The following is a 23,524-nucleotide window of genomic DNA, read 5'->3' on the forward strand; positions in this document are numbered from 1 at the left end:
CGGGGCGGCGCGCCTGCGCACTGCGCCTCTCCAGCATGGCGACGGTGCTGTCCCGGGCGCTGAAGCTGCCGGGTAAGGGGTCGGCACCCGCGGGAAACGAGGAGCGCCGAGCCGGGCCGGGCCGGGCCAGTCACGGGCAGCCGCGCCCGGTGGCGGGGCGGGGCGGTCGCCGCTGCCCGCGGTCGGTGGGGAGCGTTGCCATGGTGATGTGGCGATGTGGGGCGCCGGGGCAGGCCCGGCCGCTCTGGGGGCGCGGGCGGTGCCGGGGGCTGGCGGCCTCTGTCCGGGTTCCGTGACAGAGGGAGGGCTGCAGGGGACGGGGCAGCGCCTCGGGGCTCGGGGGGCGTCGTCCGTGGCGGCGGGGGGCCTGGGCCTGGCCGCGGCCCTGCCGGGACTGCGTGGGCGGAGGCGCCGGGTTCCGCAGGCCGCGCAGAACTGGGCACAGGGCTCAGGACGGCCGCCGCCACGGCCAGAACGCGTTGGGCCTTCGTGATAACTCCTGGCGGGTTTTACCCTGAAAAGCCAGGCCAGGAGTTCGGTCTGTGCCACAGCAATTACCCGAGTAAATGTTTAAAGTCTGCCTGCCATCTCTGCACAACTTCCAGCCAGAGATCTCCAGCAAGATGAAAGGATGTTGAGCATAAGGGACTATTGTGTTGTGGAGCCAGATCTTTCAACGATAAGGCTGTGAGCAGCAGTGCAACAACTCTTCAGCGAGGAGATTATAAGGGAACGAAAATACATTGCGAAACCAGGTCTTGAGTTGCTGTTAGATGGGCTGGAGATGGTGCCAGTGCACCTGGCTGCATTAACCCGATGGGAACATGCCTCGATGCTGCTCCAGCCCGTGTCTTGCATTCGAATCAGCCGTGGGACAGGGATCTGGCCGAGCTGTGCACTGCTGGGAGGGGGCTTCTCCTCGGCACTGCTGTGGTCCTGCAGTGCCCCAGTCTGTGAAGCTGCACTCAGTGGGCAGGTTATACTTTCCTCCTCCATCGGTCCATGAAGATCACAGTAGTGTCTTCAGGGCCCTTCCCACCAGCTTTTAGTAACCCATATCAGGAGTCCTTTTTTTTTGTTTAGTTAGTGCCTGTTAGATCTCATTCAAAGGAAGTTTTTTTGCAAATCAGTTTCTTCCTGGTTATAAATATACAATTGTCTAAATGAGAAGGAATACATTTTATATGAAGATTATTTAGGAAGGGTGCAGACTGGTGGGTATAAGTGTGTGTATTGGAGTGTGACCACTGGGGAGCTGTACAATAACAAGTACAGATCTCTTCTTCCAGGACCTCTGAAACCAGCATGATCTATTTGATAACTGCTGTGGGGAGGCACTGATTTGGGAAAGAGTGTGGGCCTTTCAACTGTGGTTTAGAAAACAGTTCTTGCATCAATCCTTGCATTAAATTGCATATATCAGACCTTGTTAGTGTGGTTTATTTTTGAAAAATACAGCCTTAAACAGCAATGAGAAGCAGCAAGCCTATTGCTACAGCTGGTTTTTTTCCTGCTGCATCTCACTGAATTAATTATGTCAATATATGACAATGTATCTCCCCATGGGCTGAGATGGCTGCAGTACCCAGGGACTGGTACCTGACGACTGCCAGATGGGGGAAAAAAAAGAAGAAGAAACAGAACATGAAGGATGTACAAAGGATACTGGAATCAGTATGTAGTCATTGGAATAACACACTGAAAATTGTACTCATCTAAAATCCAAGATCTGTTCTTTTCACTCCAAAGTGTGTGCAAAGAAAAGACTTCCCGGTAAGTCAGAAACAGAAAAAAAGATTGCAATTAATATCTTTCAAGCCATCAGCACTAGAAATGAGTATCTCATTATGAGCCAACACAGATCACCTCACAGATGCCTCCTTTACAAATTATGATCATATGATTCATCTTTTGTTCTCTGAGAAGTCACATTCTTCTACTGCAATAGTTGCAAGAGCTGCCTGTGCAAAAAGCGCTATTAGGCAAATTCACGGGGGATTTTCAGTCATAAAGTACAGTTTAGAGTCCAATTGCCCTTGAAAGTTGGTAAGTTTGAGGCATTTTCTCTCTCTTCTTCCTTTGAAAACCTTCAGTATTTGCTTTCTCTTTCAGTTGCTGCAAAAATAAATTCAGGGTGACATGACCAGTAACTTAGCCACAGACCACAAGCAACAGTTCCACAGATTGATTTTAACCACAGGCCGCTGGCTGGGAACCTCATTTATCACTGGTTCCATGGGGAAAATGGAATAAATTTAGAGCAGGTCAGAACAGAAGTAATTTATTTGCTATACTTTTAGGAGAGAACACAAAGCAGCAGAGAAACTGACCTTGCTGATATGAACTTGGTCCCTGTGAATTGGGTACAAGGCTTATATACACTTAAGAGAGGCTATGCAAAGACAAATAACAAGATGTGAGTTATACAGATCTGGTACATAGACAAGGCCATAGAACTGCTCAACATAGGTCTGAAGTCTGTTTTCTTTAGCGCAGGGACTGATTTATCATGAAGGTTACACAGTGATTATTATTTCAGGAGATAGGGTGAGAGTTTGACCAAGAGGCCAACTCGCATCTTAGCATTTCTCCTTCCATGACGGAAAGCTGAAAACTGCATGGGAGTATTGAATTTTCTGGCACCTGATCACTTGCAACAGAGGCAGCTTTAGCTTTCTTTTGATGGACAAACTGTCTTCCCGTAGTCTGACCCTTGTTGTTGACAAGAAAGGAAAGAATTTGACTTCTGGAGCACTGCTCAACAAATGATAATTTTCTAAATGGTGTGAGACTGCCCTTGTTTTCACACATTCTTTAGTGCTATTTATGTCTATTTATGCTTTTCTGTTGAAAAATCATTTGGGAGTGATTAGTGGAAGCCAGGTGGTATCCCTTCTTCCCACAGCAAGTGACCTAAAATTCAGATGAAGAGTCATGTTCCTTCTGCTGTCTCCAGCCAGGTGAATCATGAGTTATGTATTCTCTGCAGAACAGCGTCAGGAGGTCAAGCTGAACGCATCCTCACCAGTCCTCCAGGACACATTACTAAAACACCTACTGATCATTGTTAGGGCTCTCTCAGAACAGTGGGAGATGAGCGTTTGAATCCTCAGAGATAGATATGCAGTTGTTTCCCAGGTGCTAGCTGGGTGCCCCAACAGCCGTTGTTAAAGGGCAGTGTCTTCCTCCTTTTGGCTTAAAAAATAATACCAGCAGGGCATTTTACGCCTGACCTTACTGAATAGCTGTGCCTTGTGAGAGTGCCACCTAACCTTCTGAAGAAGGATAGGGAGAAGAGTGCCAGTTTCTGGTTCCTGGTCAGGCTTAGACATGAAACAAGACTGAGTAGCTCTCTCCTTTATAGTTTTTCTATAATTCAGTAAATCCTTTCCTATGTGGATCACCTAAAGCTGTAAGTCATTGCTATGTAGTAGCTGTTTTCTATCCTGTGATCAGTGGTTCTCAGCAGCAAAGATATTCCTGTTACAGATTGTTTGTGGTTGACACCAATGTTGATGTTGCTAACATTATGTTTCAATACCTGCCAGTTCAAGGAGTGGGCGAGCTATAGTTTTGAGGTCCTTTCTGTCTCATAGAGATCCAGAACAAAACTGTTGCAGGTAAAACTCATTCCTATCAATGCTTTTAGTTGCCTCAAGGAAGAACAGCAGGTTTCAGTCCTTTAGGTTGACTATCTGGAATTAAAATAATTAAACAAATCACAGTATATCTGAAGTGTAAGTATGCTGTTGAGTTGTTTTACTCAAAGGACACCAGTTTCCAAAACCAGGAGCAGTCCGGTTAACATAACTGTCTGGCATTGACTTCCCAGGCTAAATATCATTTACTTTTGGGCCAGAAGCATTTGCTTATTATTCCACTCTGACCTGGCTTGAACTGAAACATCTGGATCTGTAGTGAGAAGCTGCAAATACCTTGCCAGTGAGTCCTCTGGAATTTCTTGTTTTCGCTGAGTACTCTTTCAGCAACTTGTCAGGACAACCTACTGTATAGACATCTGGGAAATTCACGCTGCGTTGTAGCTGCGATCTCTGAGCAGAGAGCTGTGTGCCACCAAGGTCAGTGGCCTTCTGCTCACAGGATAGAGCCAAGGTTATCAAGACTTCCTGAAAAGCCCACACTTTGTATGCATGTTTGGGGCAGATCTATGTGAAATATAATATAAGATCAGTGTCTCACAGGGATACACCAGACCATCCCATAGAATGTAGTATCTTTTAGCTGGGTGCTCTACCTCCACAAGGAACAGCTTTTTGGAGTGTTTATGTGCACTAGGTTGTTTTGATGTGAGTCTTTTGGAGAAGCCCCTAGTTCAAAAAGGTTTTGATTTAGGTATTTTTTTTCAAAAAGTCTGATTTATGTATGTGCTCTCATTGGATATCTTTGTTTCCCTTTTCAGTGTGCATGGGTTCTCCTAGCTACTCCACTTAGTGTGGGACATTTGGCCTTTGGTGGGATTGACAGTTTTTCTTAAATCCTAAAACTGACAGAAAGGGGAAGTGAAGGTCCTTTTGTGGGTTGAGAAATGAGAAAGAAATGAGATGCATATGCTGCAAAACAGATTCTAGGTTATGCAAAATAGGTGTGTTGCACTAACTAGATACTACAGTATGTCTGTAACGGTGAGTCTGCCTTTAACAGGAAAACACAAAGTAAGGTATATTATCTTGTGCAGGAAGATAATAGTGAAAGCCCTTAAATTCCCGCTATGTAAAGCCTTCTCATCTTCTTGGTGTCTGAGAGTGGTTACATGCAGCTTGCATGTTTTTGCTTAGTATTTATGCCTTGCATGTATCACTTCAGGCATCTTTGGGCACAAGTTAGTTCCTGTCTCAGGTCAGCTTTAGGCAAAGGGAAATGAGACAGATACCTGGCATAGCAAAGTCCCTCTTGGAGAGAGAGAGAAATAGACTGAGACACTGCAATCATTGGAGCAGTGGCCATGGCTCCATGCCCAGCCTGGTGGCACAGGGCAGCTCCCTGAGACGTGATCCTTCACTCGTAGTTCAGGGCAATGAGTCTGCGTGATCTTGCCTGCCCTGATAAACAGATGGCCCTGGCCTTACGCCAGTATGTATGACTGGGCTCTGCACCTGCCCTTGTCACACTCCCTGCGGCTATCTAGGGCTTGAAGGAGAAATCGTCCATGTGCCAGGCATCTGTGGGGAAGACACCTAAAGCCAAGCTACTTTCTTGTACCACCATCTGAAGGCATCAGTACTAAGTTACCTATCTTGGCAAGGCCAAGCATAAGCTGTCGGCTCTGGTGGGAGCAGGAACAGAGCAGGAGCACTGTGGTTTCCTGCTACAGGAGCTGGAGCCCTCCCCCTCGCAGTACTGAGCAGCGCAGAGAAGGTAGTGTCTTAGAGGGGCAGCCCTGATCCCTTCAGACACCAGCATGTTACTGGCCCAAAAGGGCAAAATCACTTTGCCCTCATCTTCAGGGTGTTGATAGCACTGCAGAGAAACTGCACAGTGCTCTATCCCTTCTATCCTTCGTGAAGCAGGACAGCAGATGTGGCACACTAGCAGGCAGTAATGCTGCTTGGACCAGGCAGGAGAAGGAGGGCAAAAAGAAGTTGCAGAGGGGGGTCCCCTCAGAGAACACAGACAAGTGAAGAGGGACTGTGTCAGGATTAGAGGCTGGCAAATGCTAAAGGAGTTCAGGAGTGCTGAGGTTTAGGTACTCAAAGCATTAAACATGACTTCATGTCAGTGTGTCTTATTACCAAACAGGAAAGTATTAGAATTAAATCAACCATGAATTCCATTTATATATGTATATTGATATTATATATATATACACTTTTACCTTGGGGAAATACACTGTCAACATCTTTTCTCCTGCAGCTGGACAGACCCTGTCTTTTCCCTAACACCTCTTACTTGAATCCATGCAAAATGCAGGCTGCACTGTCATCCCTTCTGTATCACTCTCCACTGCAGCCTTTTCTGCACTGACACCCTGCAAAAAAGCGAGGAACTCATGCTTTATCATTTCTCTGCACCTCTTTCCTCAGGAAAGAAGAGCCCAGACCTTGGGGAATATGATCCCCTCACTCAGGCCGACAGTGATGAAAGTGAAGATGACCTGGTACTCAACATCCAGAAGAACGGGGGGGTCAAGAATGGGAAGAGCCCCCCTGAGGAGGTGCAGGATGCTGACTCTGATGTGGAGGTTGGGATGACAAAGCAGCACACGTCAGAGAGCACGCCTGAGGGTTATGCTGCAGAGACAGCTGGGAGTTTGGAGCAGAAGGCTGCTCCCTCCCTCATGCCATACCTGCGCACAGCGATCTTTTTGCTCACTGTGGTGATCTCGATGATTCTTGTGTTGGTGTGCGCATTTCTAATTCCCTGTCCCCCTAGAGACTTGCATAACATCTGGAACCGCAACCTAGGTCAGGGAGCAGGTGAGAAAGCCCCAGGAACAGCATCTGGCATGGGGGAGGTGGCAGCTCCCAGGCTGGGCATCGGCGGGAGAGACCTATCTGGGAGAGCCAGGTCGGAGCAGAGGCCCTTCCTCAGCACTGCAGATGCTCCGAGGTAATACACAGGGAGCTGTGTCCTGCTCACTCTTCAAGCTGAGGCCTCTGAAATCTGGCATTAGTAGATAACAGTGCCACAAAGTCTTGTTTCTGTCAACACCAAGAAACATTTTGACTGTTCTCCCGTCCTGTCTTTTAGTTCAGGTGGTGCATTCTGTTCCGGATACAAATGGCCCAGCCCACTTTAAAACATAGTGTCTCCCTCTATATTCTGAGATTCACTAGCACCTCCACACCGAAGTGTGTGGGTGTGTTTGGGAGGAGAGGGATAGAAGTCTTTGTGTCTTGTAACTGGCTGAACTAACCTTATTTCTTTTGTCTTCTTGTCCTGCTTGAATCCATAAATCAACGTTCATAATCTTTTGTCATCCTATATGGGCCACTGGTAACATTTCTAAGGTATTTCCTGTACTGACTTCTGCAGTTAAGTAACAGTGGTTTGTGAAATAATTTTTGCCAGGTCTAGATATGTCTCTCCCTCCTTACTTTCTGCCCCTGGCTTCCAAATCAGCCTTTCGTAAGATACATGGCTCCCACGTCACCTCAGAAAGTGAAGTGGGAAGCAGAAATCTCTTTTTCCTTTTCCTTTCTCTGACCCAGATGCTACACTTCTGCCTTTCCATGCAATGAAAGATCTTGCTGTGGTGTGAGCTGCCTGGCATTGGTGGTTCCCTAGCAGACTCTATGAGGCTTGGCTGGCCATGAGTCTCTTCTGGGCCAGCCCTCCTCTCCTAGTGTGGAAAATGGGCTGGGTGGCCTTTTGGCAGCAGTGCAGTGATTCTTTGTGACTGTTGCAGGTGGTGTATTATCCCCACTGGAGCTGTGTGATGTGAATGGTGATGGGCTCCCTGACATCCTCATTGTCTTCACTGCCTTGATGAATGCTAGTGTCATGGGTAAGCACTGCAGCTCCATTCCATTCCTCTTTCTGTACATGTCAATACACACCTTTATATGTTTGTCTCACACACAGGAAGAGTTCCGGCCACTACAAATCCACTGCATTGCTCTTTCAGAGTTCCTTAAAATGACTAGTGTACTGTGCCTGTGCTTTGTCATGCTGCTTGTAATTTTCATTGCAAGCCGGTGCTGCCATACCTGTTGGGTCAATGTCATCTATTTCATCTTTGTCCTGTATTTGTGCACACTTGGTCTGGGGGCAGAGATAAAGCAATCAGAAAGCACCACTCTACAAATAGCAGTTAGAAATAAGGTGTGTTTTTCCCCCCCCTTTGTTATCTCTCACAGCCCTTCACAAAACGGCTCAATCTAACTACCCCCATTTTACAGGCATAGAGGTGGATGCACAGACTAGGGGAAGCAGCTTGACAAAGGTCACAAATGTGATTCAGTTGTAGAGTCTTGACTCTTTCGTGACCTGTGGTCCAGTGTCCTGGTCATTACCAAGGGTGGTTAGTGACAGGAACAGTCATGGTGGAGCTGACTGTTGGAGTACTCTGGTTCTTCTGAACTAGTTGCTTGCCATCAGGGAGCATTATGGATTTTTTTTAGAACAGCTGTAAGTTGAAGTTGATGGTTGCAGGAAACACCCTCACCTTGTGGCCTTTTTCTCCAGGTCACTCCATATACTTGCCAGGCTCCAAATTGTTGTTAACTCACAGATAATAGGCTGGCTGATGGTGGGGAAGCTACTGTGCCTGGCTGTTTAGCAGATATCACCCTGCTTCCTCCTCCTGGCTGCTTTTGTTTTCTCTGTTAACCCTGACACCTCTCAGGTAACATAGCAGCAGCCTCCTGATACTGGCCAGTGTTATACGGGGGCTGCCAAGTCTGGTGGCATCCTGTTGCACTGGGCTTCTGAAGTCCAGGAGGTTCCCAGCTGCCTGCTGTGTTGCATCTGCCCAGCCTGGCATCACCTGAGATTACATGAATCTGTTCAGTCTCAGAGACATATTCAGGGGGCAAGCATACGTTGCACAGCCTGAAGAGAACTCTTGTGGGAGCAAAAGGCCTTGGCTTTTCAAAGAATCAGGTAATAAAAATGTACAGGATAGGGAAGATGCTGCTTCTCCATGGCCCAAGCAAGGCCCTTCGTATTTAACAGCAAGTCCTATAGAAAGAAACCTATCAGCAGAGAGAAAACTGTAGAGTAAATTAAAAAAAAAAAAGTGAGACAGGGAGATACTGTTGACATAAAGGCTGCATTCCGTTTTTAGAGGTTGTTCTTGCATTCTGTATTTTTCCGTTGCATTGTATTTGTCTTTCATCGCAGAGTGCTTGGAATGGAACTAGTCCTACCTAGCTGCATCCTGGCTATAGCTATGCTGGAAGACAAAAAGCAGACACAAAAGCAGGTGTAAGCACTTCACAATCCTAAACCTATATAGCTGGGCATCAGCCCTCCTGTAGCCAGTGCTCAGAGCATTCACACAGTGTCAAGTAGAGGTAAGCTTGGGATAGATAACCTGAAGGAGTAAGCTATGGCATTGTTAGCTGTTTCTCCGGCTTGTACACACAACAGCTGTGAGCTGCACTCAGGACTTAGTTCTTGGTCCACCAACCCAATGAGGAGAACTTGGGCTGGAGCAACCCCTTAGCATAAGCCAGATAATTTTTCATTTGAGAAGAGAGTGAGTTTAATTTAGAGAGTGGGCTCAGACTTGCTTCTACCTAGCGTCCCAGATACGCCCTTTCTGTAGTCAAGTCACATGTTGCTAGTAAGACAGGAGTCATCTGCGACTGTTGCGATTTTGAAGTGTATGGGAGTTCATCTTAAATTGCGATATGAGCATACCAGGTGGAGGTTACAATAACCACAATAATGTCTGAAAGTAAGCTGAGCTAAAAGTTGCTCACTCTTGGATCAGAGCCAAATGTCAATGGAAACAGCATAGAGCAGTTATTTTGTGCTGAAACTGGTGAATGAGGAAAAGACCCCTGAGTTACACCAATTGGTTGCATTCAGTCTTTTTTTCACAATAACAGAACTCATTTGGAAAACAAAGGAAAAAGCTTTCAGATTGCAAATCACCCTCTGCAGCTCTAGAATTGCAAACAACCCAGGGCTTTCACATGAGGTGACATCTTCCTTGAGAGTCACTTAAGGTTTCCCCTTGTTGCTTGAGGGAGAGGGGATCAGAAGGATTGGTCTGGTTTGACAGCGGTACATTTCACACCAGGAAGTGAGCACAGGGATCTTGGTTCCTCTGTGCCCAGCTGACCACATTTCATGGCTGTGAGCTCAGGTCCAACCTCCATGATTGTCTGCATTGTTGGCTGACAGCCCAACTTGTTTGGAGATCACTGCTAGGCTCTGCAGGCAGAGAGACACAGACATGGGGTGGGATTTGACCTTTGCTTTCAGGCAGCATGAATGTGACTGGCTTGAGTCTCTCAGCTGTAGGAGCTAGAGCTGGAACTCAAGTGCAAAGATCAAAGGCAGCACGGAGATGCCAGGGGATTTCACTCTTTCTTTCCTGCTTCTTCCAGGTGTCTCTAGGCCCTCCGTAACTGTGGTGGCCCTTTCTGGTATGAATGGCAGCACCCTGTGGTCCATCCAGCTTCCAGAGGAGACTCGGAGTGTGCAGTGCAAAGGGCTGTCACTGGGGGTGCCTGCAGAGCCCGTCTGCCTTGTTACGGGAACATCAAAATTCCTTAGCCTTCTCAGTGCCTCCACAGGTAGAGTCAAGTACCAGCATATTAAAAATATGCTATTACTTTTTTGTTTTCTTTAAAGGACTAATAAGCCTGAATGATTCTGTGCTGGCACTTCATAGTGGCTGTTATCTAGTGACGCACAGGAAGGACTCAAAACACTAACAAGTTGCTAGTCACACAGGCTAAGAAAATCCAAACCACTGCTGCTCTGTGGCAGCATCTTCACCCTACCATCTCAGAACATTTCAAAGTGATGATCTTACCTTGTACCATCCCCACGGCATAAAGGATATGTAAGTTCTGTTCTCATCAACATTGATCTGTTAGTACAACTCAGTACCTATCTAACAGCACTGAAAAGCTGAAAACTGTTCTTGGAGGAATTATATAAGGATATATGCAACAGCCAGGAAAATTTCCAGAGAAATTAGGCCCATAGAAGAATTGATTAGATGTGAAAGACTATTGCGTTTTTAATCACTTGATCATTTGCACCTCCATCCTCTGACTGCTGTTTGTTCTACAACATTAATTCTCTAGCAGAAATATTCATAGGGACGTTTTAGCAATTAGAACAGAGAATGGAAACGTACAAGAAACCTTGGGTTTAGGTGACAGATCCAAAGAGCACTTACCTTTCAGATGCTTTTATGCTTTTAGGGACCAGATTACTTACAGAGTTTGCATTGTCAGGACCATAGACTGATTCCTTTACCAGCAGTAGTAGTAGTAATAATTAATGTGTGCAAGTGTTTGCAGGTCAGACCTTTGATTTTCTTTGTCATGCAGGGGCAAACCCTACCCTACAGAGCAGCAGCAGCAGCAAAACATTTTTAAACTCTGACTGAAAAAGCAGAAGTATTGGCAAAAGAATCATGGAAAAGCAAAAGCATTGACTTTCATTTTGCCTTTTTGGGGTGATTATTTGCCAATTTGCAAATCAAGTTTTACTGAGTTTCCAGCTGGGTCCATGCTGGATGGCTGAACCATTTGACATCACGTCTGCTAACATGATTCCACCCTGAGGTGGAGTGAGCATGCCATGCTGGAGTGGCTGTTTACTGCTGGGAATTTAACTGAGACACAGATTTACACTTTGAATGTCAGAACTGCCCATCTGTTCCCTTTCCAGGCATCTACCTACAGGCTTTAGTGCTGGCTGAGGAAGACAACTGCTGTCCTGCAGAGCAGCACTGCCATTTACATTCTACTTTCAAGAGTGAACTTCAAATATTCTCTGCTATTTCAGGAATTGTTTTGGGCTCGGGTCTTTCTAAAGAGATGCTAAGAAGGAGGCACAGCAGGACTTGAGGCATGACTCAAAGACAATCTGAAGAAATGCTGGGGGAAGAACTGTGCTGCCCACTGCAGTTTGCCCCAGTTTGTAGTCTTATCTTTCCTCTTCTCAGAGAATGGGGGAAGCAATCTCTTGCTCCCTTCAAGAAAGTTTTGTGGAACCCTTTGGGGATGCCTGTTGGTTCCCCAAGTGCTGCAGGTCTGTTTCATCCTGTTCTTCCTGCAGGCAAGACCATCTGGACGCTGAACTCCATTCACCTTTCAAGTGGGATCCTGGCTGCACCAGCTGCAACTCTTCCAGATGTAGATGGAGATGGCATTAGGGATATTGTTGTTCTGGCTCTCAAAGAGACACAGGTACAGCATGTCCCTGCTCAAAGTTTGAAAGGACCTTGACTTTCTAGAGGAAGAACAGGGAGCCTGATGTGGAAAGGCTGTAACAGGAGCTGCAAAAGCCCCTAGTTTTCACTCCCTTAGATTTCCCTGGAAGGTACCCTTTCTCTTTCAATAGGTCGGAGCAGTGAGATCAAGCAATAATGACAGTATTTTTTGTCAACTGGGAATGAACAGAAGGGTCATTATTTACAAGGGCTGAGACTGGAGAATTATCCATTTCTGTTCAGTGAAGGCTTGGTTTGAAGTGAGTGTTTAGCAGGAGTGTAGACAGCCATGTTGAGATAGATCTCTGGAGGAAGGAGCATTCAGCTTATCCAAAAGAAATACTTGTATGATTAATTCAGACTCAGATTTCCTCTAGGCTCATCCCTCCCCACAATTCTATCATTAATGTTTTTAGAGGAGTTCAGTTTTTTGAAGTCACTTCCATCTTTGATGCATTTCCATGAAAGCACTGCTAAAATCTCTACACCTCTTTTCTTTGCAGCCTGATGTGTTTTTCATCTTGGTGTCAGGAAAGACTGGGACTGCTTTGCGTGGGCCTGTGAAGTACAGCACAAATGGAGAAGGGAAAGTGATTGGCCCCCAAGTCCACATTACCAGCCGTGGAGCCATCTACATCCTGTTTGGTTTTGGTAAGATGCACCTTGCCTCTCTCAGCACTTCACCTTACTGAGAAAACATTCATTTTACCTAAAATGGCCCAGAGCATCTACCATGCCTTCTGCTGTAAAAGCTAGGAGTAGAGGGCATGGGAACAGGTCTTTAGTGCCATGGTATGGAAGAGTGCAGGAGTATCAATACCTAACTAGGAAGTTAGTTTTTGCAGGCAGGGCTCTTCATCTTTACTCCTCCTGGCAGGTAATGTTCAAGCAGTTGCCCTGAGGGATATCTTTACCCAAGCCAGAAACCGTGACAGTTTTCCTGCAATGCTGCAGCAGGAGGAGCCGGAGTGGGAAAAGCGCCGATCTGTCAACCTGTCAGAGCTCATTGACATTTACAGGTAGGAGATGGACTTACCATCTTGCTTCTGCTGGCAGAGGAAGGGGAAGGTAGGCATCTCAGTTTTCCTAGAGGTGGTCCCTTCTGTGTCAATACTGTCCTTTTTATTGTCCAGTTGATAACAGTACTCTAGGGAGCCCATTGTTTCCTCCCTGTCCTGTGGCTGTCCTAGGAAAAAACATGCAGAGTGTGATAAAAGGGAGTCCTTTGCTTCTCCTGCTCCTTTTTCCTTTCATCCACCCACTGAGTATACCTAGAGGGGAAAAAACGTTTGCAGCTAATGGACTCCCTTTTGGAAGCTCAGCATTGTGGACCTGGATTTCTCAGCTCATTGTTTACTGCCAAATTGTGGTCAAGGTCAGCCTGGATAGGAATAAATGGTGGGAACACATGTGAACACACAAACTCCATGCTTTTTATAGTAACTCAAGATGTTCAAAAGATCCCACACCTGAATTTAGCCCACTTAACTGAGGAACCCCCAAAGGAAGCTAAGCTCCATCACCAGGGAAAAGATGGGCTTCATTAAGAATAGTTCAAATCTTAGGTAGGATGAATTGCCATGTGGACAGGCAGCTAAGGCTGAGATGAGCAGATACAAGCCTCGGAATCTCCTCTCTGCTTTTCATTTGTCCCAGTGGGGGTGTTGACTTCCTGCAGACAATGAAGACACCTGACACAAACTGCAGCAGCCTGCTCATCACAACCAAAGAGGGCTTGATCCTACTGCGGGGACAGGACCTGGAGCCCCACTGGACCCTGAAGCTGCAGAACATCAGCAGGTTACATACTAGGAACATTTTTCTGCCCTATTTCTTCCTGTACCATTTCCTGTCTTTCACTTGTAAGCAGATGTGCTCCTTAGAAAGCAATTGAGAAGAATTCAACAAGTCTACAGAGAAATCTAAGAACTCAAGGTATGCAGGTGCATTGCCGAGCAATTGAGGAGGGCAGGGAGAGCAAGGAACAGAAGGGTGGAAATCTGAGCTGTGTGCTTTTGAGTGATGACAGATAAGGGACTTGATTCAGGTACCCATCACTGATGTCATGGGTATGTTGTGGCACTGGAATTCCCAGGATTACTGGTGTGTGATTCAGCCCATCTGCTGTCCAGGACTGCCACTTGCCAGCTTAGTGAAGAGGAGCAGTTGCATTAGTGATGCAAAGTATTTAGAGAAGGTGTCTGAGTATGGCCCACAGATCCTAATGTTCCTTGAGAGCTGAAAATGAGCAGTCTGATGGCAGTTAGCACACCATCTATACTAACTGTAAACCTTAAAATAATACTGCTCATCCTCTAATTTCACACATGGAAATTAAGTAATTTGCCAGATCTCGTGGGTTGATAATAACCAGCAATTTCAGCTTGCCTAGTATGAAATATTTGCAAAGGGCAGTTGGGCACAATTGAGGGAAATTACGTGGGAAACAAATTGCTCTGCTATCTAGAGGAAAGAAAGCAGCTCTCGGCTCAGTGTTACCTGACTGTCAAGAGCATCTATAGGAAGAAGGTATTGGATCTTCATTAAGCAAGAAAACTCAATGTTCAACTAAGTTTGATATTCAGATAATATCCACATCCTTGAGGGCTCAGGGGTGACATAAGCAATGGCTCTAGGAATGGCTTATGGCTAGTGCATCATGCTATGGGGAAAGGAAATAGACTAAAAGTGTTTTGTGCCCAGAGTCTGAAGACTTGTAGACATGTCTAGGGTCTAGTTTAAAGGTTAAGTATGTTCTGACTAAGCAAAGCCAGTTCATAGATGCTGTAAAATCAGTTACACACAAGAAATTTCTAAATGGACCCAGTAATGAATTGGAAAATTTCTATGGGTTCAGATTAGGAAGGGTTGAAAACTGCTTTACCTGTTCCTTTTACAGAATCGCAGCACGGTTGAGGTTGAAAGGCACCTCTGGAAATTACCTAGTTCAACCTACCTGCTCCAGCAGGCTCAGCTAGAGCAAGTTGCTCAGGGCTGTGTGCTGTCGGGTTTTTAGTATATCCAAGGATGGAGACTCCACAACCTCTTTGGGAAACTAGTATTCCAGGTTGCTGCACTCCAGCCCTATTTTTTCTGGTTCCTTGGCCTCCCAAGAGACAGGGTACAGCACATGTACAGGAGGAGCCAGATAGGCACTGAAAAATAACAAAAGCAATTCTTAGTCAAGGCCAGTGTGCTAAAGTCCTGGACTGCCTGTTTTCTCAGAGTTAAGAAAAATTAAATCTGGTAGACTGAGTATATTGTGAACAAACATTTATTTGAGGAAGTAGGGGGCAGGGGGTGTTAGGTCTTAGAGAAGTTCTGCTTAAGCAACATAGGCTGAGGGACAAATTCAGCTCAGGGGTGTCACCACAGAGTCGAACAGACCAAAACCCAGTTCCTCCTCAAGACAAAGCTTACAGAGCCAGCTGAGAGCTCTCCTTTTCCTGGGTAAACCTGCCCCAAGCATACCACTCCAGCCAGGCAAACTGAGTTCAGCCCTTTGGGAACAGTCTCCAGGAAAAACAGCTTGGCTGCTGCAGATGTGCTGCATTTCCAGAGAGCTTTTGACAACATCCCTGGAAAACCATAAAGGAGAATTGGTAGTCATAAAACAAGGGCGAAGTTCAGAGACCATGAAATTGAGTAAGCAGTTGAAAATTGTGTTGTAAATGGATGTTTCAGATGAGAGAAGATTAATAGCAGGTTGCTGTGGGGATTACTGTTGGACAGGAATAATTACTAGCCTTCTGGTTCATTTGGGAAAGTGCCGACAGGATTTTTCAGTTGATTGGTAGCATCTAAAATACATACGCCTGTCTGCATTCAGTTTGTGGGATCTGCCACTGCCTGTAACCCGTAAGAGACATGAGAAGAGGCACCTTAGGAGAGGTTTTAAGTTTGTGCCAGTAGGACAGAGCTATCTAATACTTCCTTTTGCTACTGGAGAGCTTTGAAGCTATAGGAGTATCCCGTGATACTGCTTTGAAAGCATTAGTTCTAGTTGCCAAAGGTGTATGTAAAATGAATGACATGGTTTGATGTAGCAAGTATAAATAGTCCAGCCTCTGCTGTGTGGCATTGCTGTTCAGGAGCTGTTCTGGTATGCACATTTTAAAGGAGAAGCTGGAAAAGGTTGGAGAAAAAGACTGGGAAAAATGCTTTAGCATAGAAGATTTAAGTCAGTGGGTTTATATGATCAAGGAGGAGCCTGAAAGATAAGTTCATAAGCATGTGTAAGTAATAGGAGCTAGCAGGTATTTTAATCTTGCCATAGCAAGAGCAAGTGCCTTGGAGTGAAAGCCATTCATATTCAAGAGAATGAAAATGCAGGCATGTTTCTTTGGATGAGATTAATCATTAGAACTGACTGTCACAAGAAGTGATGAATTCATCTCATCTTTGTATTTTTGTAGCAAGCCTCATGGGTAGTAGGTCTAGTCAAAGTCAGCCTACTGATAATTGGTTAATTGTGTGAAATACTGCAATCTATCATAAACAAGAGGAGGGAGGACATATTCTGATGATCCGGCCTTGCCATAAAATCTCTGATTCTGTGAATTTTGAGGAAGCGTTTGTGCTTATTTAGAACCTTGTGTCTAGCTGTGGTGAACTTAAGGAAGACAGAGGTAAAACTCAGAAAGCCAAAGGCAAGCAAGATGGTTAGAAAACAGTTATAATGAGAAATATTCAAGTAATAGTGTTATGTCACCCAAAAGGGATGTAACACCCAGAAGGGATGAGGGGGAACTTCATTTAAACTGCTGAAGGTATGAAAAGACTTGTAAAACTGCCAGCAGTAAGAAAACAAAGAATCATGGGCTGACATTAATGGTCAATATATTAAGAGCCATTTCACTCTCGGCGGCCTGGGAAATACACCTTCAGCAGGAGGTCAAATCTGCCGATGCATTTTGAAAGAACTAGGTAATTTTTTATGACCATAGCAAAACTGTACAAGTTCTCATGCTAAGGAAAGAGAGTCATGTTACAGGGTAATGAAGAGATGTCTACACTGCCCAGTAAGGTATGCCCCACACACAGACAATTCAGATAAATGGCTAACAAGCACCATGGGCTGCCTGATCATTTTTCATTTTTCTGATCCACCAAAAAATGTTTCCTTACAGTCAGAACAGTTTTGAGTGGATAGAAGATCTTATTTAGGCTTGCAAATCCTGCCTTTTTAAGAGGCGTGGAGGCATTTAAGAATGGAGGATGAAAGCAACTGTGCTGCCTCCATCTGAAATCCCTGTTTTTCTGTCATCGGGCTGAATATTTCTTTTTCCAAATTTGCAGCCAGCCTGTACCAGGTTACTTTGGTGCTGACCAAACTCTGGACTTCATGCTGCAAGCACAGACTGGAAATGGAAACAAAAAGGTAAAACAAGTGAAGGCAAGGAGGGCAATGGCAGCATAGGAGTGAGGGAGGTTGGGTAGAAAGGGACAATCATTCCCTGCTCCTTGCTCTTCCCATTTCTGTGGCTGACATTTATTGCTGTGTGGCCACAGGCATGAAAGGGAACACCACAGGCCATGCCACTGCAAAGAGGCTCTCTGTACACCCACACCTGGACACCCATTAATGCTAGATCTCTCCCCTGCCTTGAGGTGGTGGTGATAGACGGCAAATCTGGCCTCCCTGTTTGGCACCAGGAGCTCCCATGGCAGAAGCAACAACTTGATGATGCACTGTCAGTCATGACTTTGGACAAGAAATCTGTTTTTCTCTTCTGGGCTGATGAAGCACAGGCTGTATTACAAAGTTTGGTGAGCAAGCATCCTTTCTTCTCTTTGAGGTTTATCTGTAAGACAGGTGCAGTCTCTGTCTTTTATTCTTAGTGTAATTGACCTTTAAACCTGCCATATAAGAAGGCTGTCAGCGACATCTTTTCCTTTTGCTTTGACAGTCTGACTTTAAGTTTCTCTAAGTTTGTTCTAAAAACACAGGAGGTTTTGTGTGCAAATTCTTCACTAGAAAACTTCATTGACAGAAAGTTTGTGTCCATAAAACCAAAACTTTCTGTGTGTATTTCATTTTTTTTCTGCAACACTGAGGTATTTTTACTGCAGATTTGTTCCCAGCCCCAGAGCACTTCTCTGCATGCTGGCACACAAGTCAGCATGGAGACTCAAACTTCCAGACTGTAGCTTCACCCATAAAGATGGACGTGACAAAGCCCAGATCTCAACCTTACCAAAAAGAAGTTGTGGAGCAAAATCTGTTTTAGAAAAAAAAAACCTCTACAGGATTTAGTCTCTGTAAAACCACAGAATTTTTGATTCTCTGATCCATGTAAAGACAGTGCAGTGTCAGAAAACTTGTTTATTTCTTGGCAAAGCTAGACTCCTCTTTGCTAGCCAGCTGTAACGTTTTTGTCTGTCCTTTGTTCCAACAGCAACCTGGTCCCAGACCTGAGCACCCAGGGCTGCATCACCTCTATCTTCTTCATCCTGTTTTTCCTACAGTTCTTTTGGACCTCACCAATGCAACAGACAAAATCATTGCTTCAGCAGGTGAGTACAAATGGAGGAAAAACTACAAAGGCTAAAAGAAATATGGAGGGAGAGGTAGCTGTGAGAAACAGTGGGGTGTAGTTGTGCCTTTAAAGGTAGCACTTGAGGTCCACCACAATGGGAAATAAGATTCCTCTTCCTTCTGAAGGATGGTTCTGTCAAACTCCCACTTTGCAAATGAAAGACCCACCAAGTTACTTGCACATGTTTAAGCAAGGAAAGGTCTGAGTTTGATTTCATGCATATTTTACACAAGAGAAGTTCCCTTGCTTTCCATGGAGCTATTTATGTTTTACGATGGTACCTGAAGAAGCACTATGAAACCTTTCTGTGTCATCTCAGATACATCCAACTTTGTTGACCGTCTTCTTGGGCTCTCTGGCATAGCAGCTGTGCTGCTTCTTCCTTTCTTTTTGAAAGGGGAGAATCTAAAATATTTAAACGTGTGTTTTCAGGGAAAAGTAGATCTAGAGTTAACATCTGTACAAGACTGTACAGTCCCTGCTGGATTTCCTTGCTCTTTCTAAAGCAGATCAACCAGCAGCCAGCCTGTTGAGCATGGGAGGATGTGGGATAAAAGATCAGTTCATTCAGCACTGAGTCTAGCAGTTGAGGAAGCTTAGAACAGCTGCTACATAGTGATGCATCTGATTGGAGTTGTATTAAAAACACAGCTCAGTCAAGAGCAAATAGATTATAATTTTAGAGGTGTTTATTAGAAACTGGGATTTCCGAGGTCTGTACAGATTATTCTGCAGCGACTGAACTGACTTGCCCATGCTTTACTGATTTCCCCTTCTCTAAGAGGTAAAACAATAGCTGTTAACAGGTGTGGGAGCAAACCTCTCTGAAACTGAACTGCATTACTGAAATATGTGCATCTCCTATGTCAAGCTCAAAAACATCACCTGGAACCAAACTCTTCCATTTCTGATCTAAATTTCAGGTTATTTCTATGGAAAATTTTTAACTTAAAGTAGTTTTCTGTGATTAACTAAGGTACATGCAATTGTAAATTCAGACTGACTATACCCTTAGTCCAGACCCTACTTTGACTGAGTAAAGACTGTAAGATTTCTTTTGGAAGAAATGTAAGCATTTACTCCTCACTAATGTTTTCTCACCCTTTGCTGGTGGACCAGTTGGCATTAATGATCTCCAGAAGGATGCATTTCACATCACTGTGACAACAACTGCAACCTCTGAAAAACAACCAGGATTTCTCTCGGTCAGCAAGCTGGGCCTGAAGTGGGCCATGATGAGTCAAGGTCGAATGGTGTGGCTAAAGGACACCACCACTCCCAAAATCAGCCGTGGAGAAGTGAGGCGATTTCTTGCCCGACTGAAATTTGTTGACTTTCCTCAGAAGGTGAGATTGTGCAGGAAAAACTAATTAAATCCAGGCCTTTGAAAACATCTGATCTCTTCCCTACAGACACAGTTGTTGAGTGTTCTTTGAGGTGCAGTTCTTTGAGGTGTTGTTCTTTGGATGAGACTGGTGGGATGCAAAGAGACTGTTAAGATGACTGGCTGCCCCTTTGGGCATAAGCTGGACAGATTGTGAGACCCAGCTGTACTTTGACAGTTGGACAAGGAGGGGGATCTTCGAAGCAACCAGGGGTGATGCTCATAAGGGACTGAGAGACTCACAGAGGGAACAGAGAGGTGGGACAGAGATCATTTGTTTTGACATGGGCAGACAAGGGTCTTCCATATAGCGGTGCCCAGGTTCAGTTGCTGACCTGTGAATTACCAATTTTCTCTACCAGACTGGATGATAATGGGTTCTGGCTTTAGTTTTTGTTTGCCTTTCCTTCTCCAGCTCTAGCCTGGTGGTTCCTCAGATTTCGGTTGGACCTGTGGCCTGTATGGGGAATACAGGAAGCTGCTCTGGATCTTCAGAAAAACTGCTGTGTAGACGGAATCGGGGCTAAAAGCACTTTCTTCAGCCTCCTGGAGAATGCTGCTGGAGTCAGGTTTTTCCTAGGCAGACCTGTCCTGTACCAGAGGAATCTTGTTCAGCGTCTCCCCCTCCATATGCCGTTCTTGCATGCTTCCTTCCAGGTAATGCAGAAATGTGAATTAGAATTTATACACATATATATATATAAAACCAGGTTTTATATATATATATTAATTTATACAATATATGTATATATTTTGTATGTTTAATTTATGAATGGGATTAAGGGAGCTCCTTTTTATGTCCAGACAGTATTCCCAGGCAGTCAAACAAGCTCTAGGCCTAGAGTAGGCCATGATGACTCAAGGCAGATGGTGTGGCTAAAGGACACCACCTGCTTTTATCATTGTATTTTTGGAGAAGCCTCTGTCTGGCTCCGTCAGGGCTAGTTTTGTCTACAGCCTTTCCTGTGCTCTCCTCTGTTCTGTCCCCTCAGAATGGAGAAACTAACTCACAGTAACAAACTCACTATCTGGCTGAATTACTTGATTTAGAGAAAGATGGTCCTCACAGCATTTGCCGGCCTTGCACTTGTATATTTTGATCCCCAATCCCAAGTTCAGGACAGGTTCATGTGGCTGATGAAGTGAAGAACCTTCTACTTCATGTAGAAGTGAAAGGTTCACATCTTATTTCTATTCATCCCTAAGCTTTTTATAAACCCAGTGTGTCACTGTAACTTCATATTGCAGTTCCATGAGCTGAGTCCCCCTTTGCAAATGCATCACAGCCCTTTTGAGGTAGATTCCTAGCAGATCCCCATTGGCACTGTAAAGGTCACACTAGATCCAGTCACAGCAAAGCTGATTCTCTTACCGCTGTGTAGGGGATTAGAGGCTCAGACAGAAGCAGAATGGAAAGCTTTTCTGTGCATTTTACCCCTGTTCTGGGCTCAATGTTACCATTCCCTTGCCAGCCCAGGCCTGTGTGCAGTTCCAGGAGGAACAGATTACCCCCATGGCACATTTGCTCACAGTATGTTTAACGCTTTGAACTGTGCCTCTGAGTGCCATCAGCCTCCTGTGTTGCAGCTGCAGAGAATCTACATGAATTTTCTTGTAATAGAAATGACCATGTAAAAAGCAACCGCTTCGGTGCCCCAGCAGGTCCCCACAGTGCAGGGCAATAGGAACTGTTTTCCCAGTACGCCTTTCTAGGTCTGACTTTTGACACTGGGCAGAGCCAGGCTGAGATGAGGATTGCAAAGGACTCTTCTGTCCTCCTGCTGGCACATTCCCTTCCAGCCTTCCTGTACTTCTCTACGAGTGGTGAGGTGATGGTAGGAGTTTGACCCTCCTTTGAGATGAGCACATCTACCTTGGGTTTGCTCTCCTGGGCTCTTGACATCTCTCCTTGCTGTATCACCCTCTTTGTTCTCCATCCCTGCATCTCTGTATAAAGCTTTCAGGATAGCCCTTCGCGATCAGCTGCAAGCTCCAAGGCTGGTCCTTGGGCCCTGCTCTCTTAATGTCAGAGCCTGTGAACAGTTTGTATATGTTTAATGGTATTTTTGTGTAAATAGCTTTGTATATATTAGCACAACTGTAGCAACAGCTCTAGGCCTGGCCTTTTCCTCCAGACAGGAGTTAGTGTTTATAACATATAGTCAGTTAATACAGCTGCATAATAGGGAGTGAAAGCATGAGGACCAGTAACATACAAGGATTAAACAGGAGTGCCCCTCCTAGCCACCACCTTGCTGGGAAAGGTGAAGTGGCCATTACCTGAAGTAGTTATTCTGCTGAGGTTCTTCCTGAGACAATTGATACTTAAGTGATGTTAGCTCCTCCGTAATGTGAATTCACCTTGCCCGCGCACACACACATCCCCACTGTGAATAAAGAGTCTGTCTGTATATTGTTGGGAAAATGTATTTGAACTGTGAACTGCAGTGGAGCAAATAAATACTATGTACAGCATCATGTGTCACGTGAACCAGTGTTCCATCTGTGAGAGATGAGTTTGCTTGATTTGCGGATTGTTTGTGGTATTTTTACATTTACAATGGGGAAGAGGTGATAGATGAAGAGAAACAAAGCAAAAGTCTAACCAAGGATTCTTAAAGGTTGTGGAGAAGCACAGCAGAAAGAGACAGACAGGCAAGTATCTCAGAATGGGAGATTTTGGGTGGGAGAAACAAGAAGAAAGCATGTGGGAGTCATGACAGATAGGAAAGAGGAGGAGGAGAGAGTTGTTTGAAAGCAAACCCCCATTCCTACTGCAGCAGCGCTTTTAATCTGGGGGCAGGGAGAAGAGGAAGTTGGGCCTGGAAATGAAGAATAAACAGGGTGTTCAGAGAGGATTACAGCCAATCAATATGAGCACCAATGCCCTTCGCCATAGCACTGAACCAGGACGGTTGCTGGAAGGTCAATGTGACACCACCCAGAAAGGCCCAGTACTGCAGTTCACCAGCTGGACGGTGCTATCTATTCCCAGGTGCAGTACTGCTGGGATTAGGACATCTGCCTCAACTCTCTAAAAGGGCTTGGAGACAGCTGGCATCAACAACATGTCGCTCCAGTTTCACCCTGCCCAGCTGGGGACACCCATCAAACTATGATCAGGGAGGACCCACCGTGCTGTTGGCACTGCTGTTACTCTGGTCTAGTGTCCATCTCGCTCCCCAAACCATAGAGGAAGGAAGAGCTCCCCAAGAACTTGCTAACAGTGGTGCTGGTGTTTGGCTCAGAGCTCTAGTGCCTCCCAAACCCCATTGCTCTGCCCCTGCACACTCCCCTAACAGCGATCCTCGCCTATTGTCTGTCCCAAGACTTCATCCAGCTCCATCTCTGGTTCCCGCTGTAGCACTTTCTGCTGCAGATCAGTGTAGAAGTCAACTCCCTCAGAGACTGAGTGGAGGGACTTGTCTTGGGGCTCATAGTAGCTTCTTATTTGCTGCTGTATGAAGCACTGGTGGTGCTGAGGCTGATCCTTGAAGGTCCCATCATAGCCCTTGATGTGGTTCCTTTTGAACTCCAGCACTGTCTTGGTGTAGGTGTTGAGAGTGGTGACAGCAGAGGCCATGCAGCAGGTGAAGGAGGCCCAGGCCATGCTACAGGAGAGGCACAAGAACAGCACATGCTGTGAGAAGCCGAGTAAGGAATTGAATTGCGTGCAACTCAAATCAAATAAGGAATTGATTTGCCAGACAGAAGTTGCTGGGCATGGACATGAACTAG

The 23,524-nt window shown here is 45.5% G+C and overlaps 2 protein-coding genes across 11 annotated transcripts in view; one reads left to right on the plus strand and one right to left on the minus strand.

Moving 5' to 3' along the window:
* Window positions 1-22,261, plus strand: FAM234B (family with sequence similarity 234 member B). 2 transcript variants are annotated; one of them, XM_056339996.1, is made up of 13 exons: window positions 1-72; window positions 6,042-6,434; window positions 7,367-7,465; window positions 10,020-10,208; window positions 11,710-11,840; window positions 12,367-12,514; window positions 12,741-12,882; window positions 13,520-13,663; window positions 17,162-17,243; window positions 17,474-17,632; window positions 18,262-18,379; window positions 19,522-19,748; window positions 20,202-22,261. In XM_056339996.1, the coding sequence occupies exons 1-13, from the start codon at window positions 36-38 to the stop codon at window positions 20,205-20,207; spliced, it is 1,875 nt and encodes a 624-aa protein (XP_056195971.1). In that variant the 5' UTR covers window positions 1-35; the 3' UTR covers window positions 20,208-22,261. The 2 variants fall into 2 exon arrangements, with proteins under 2 accessions (XP_056195971.1, XP_056195970.1); XM_056339995.1 differs by lacking the exon at window positions 20,202-22,261 and having other exon boundaries at window positions 19,522-20,194.
* Window positions 22,200-23,524, minus strand: part of GSG1 (germ cell associated 1) — a 15,373-nt gene continuing 14,048 nt past the window's right edge. For all 9 annotated transcript variants that reach the window (XM_056339998.1, XM_056339999.1, XM_056339997.1 and 6 more), the window contains one exon: window positions 22,200-23,397. In XM_056339998.1, coding sequence (XP_056195973.1) covers window positions 23,082-23,397 — 316 coding nt within the window. In that variant the 3' untranslated portion in view covers window positions 22,200-23,081. The remainder of the gene's footprint in view (window positions 23,398-23,524) is intronic.

The sequence above is a fragment of the Falco biarmicus genome, chromosome 5 (genome assembly GCF_023638135.1).
Source record: "Falco biarmicus isolate bFalBia1 chromosome 5, bFalBia1.pri, whole genome shotgun sequence".
NCBI classification, from domain to species: Eukaryota; Metazoa; Chordata; class Aves; order Falconiformes; family Falconidae; genus Falco; species Falco biarmicus.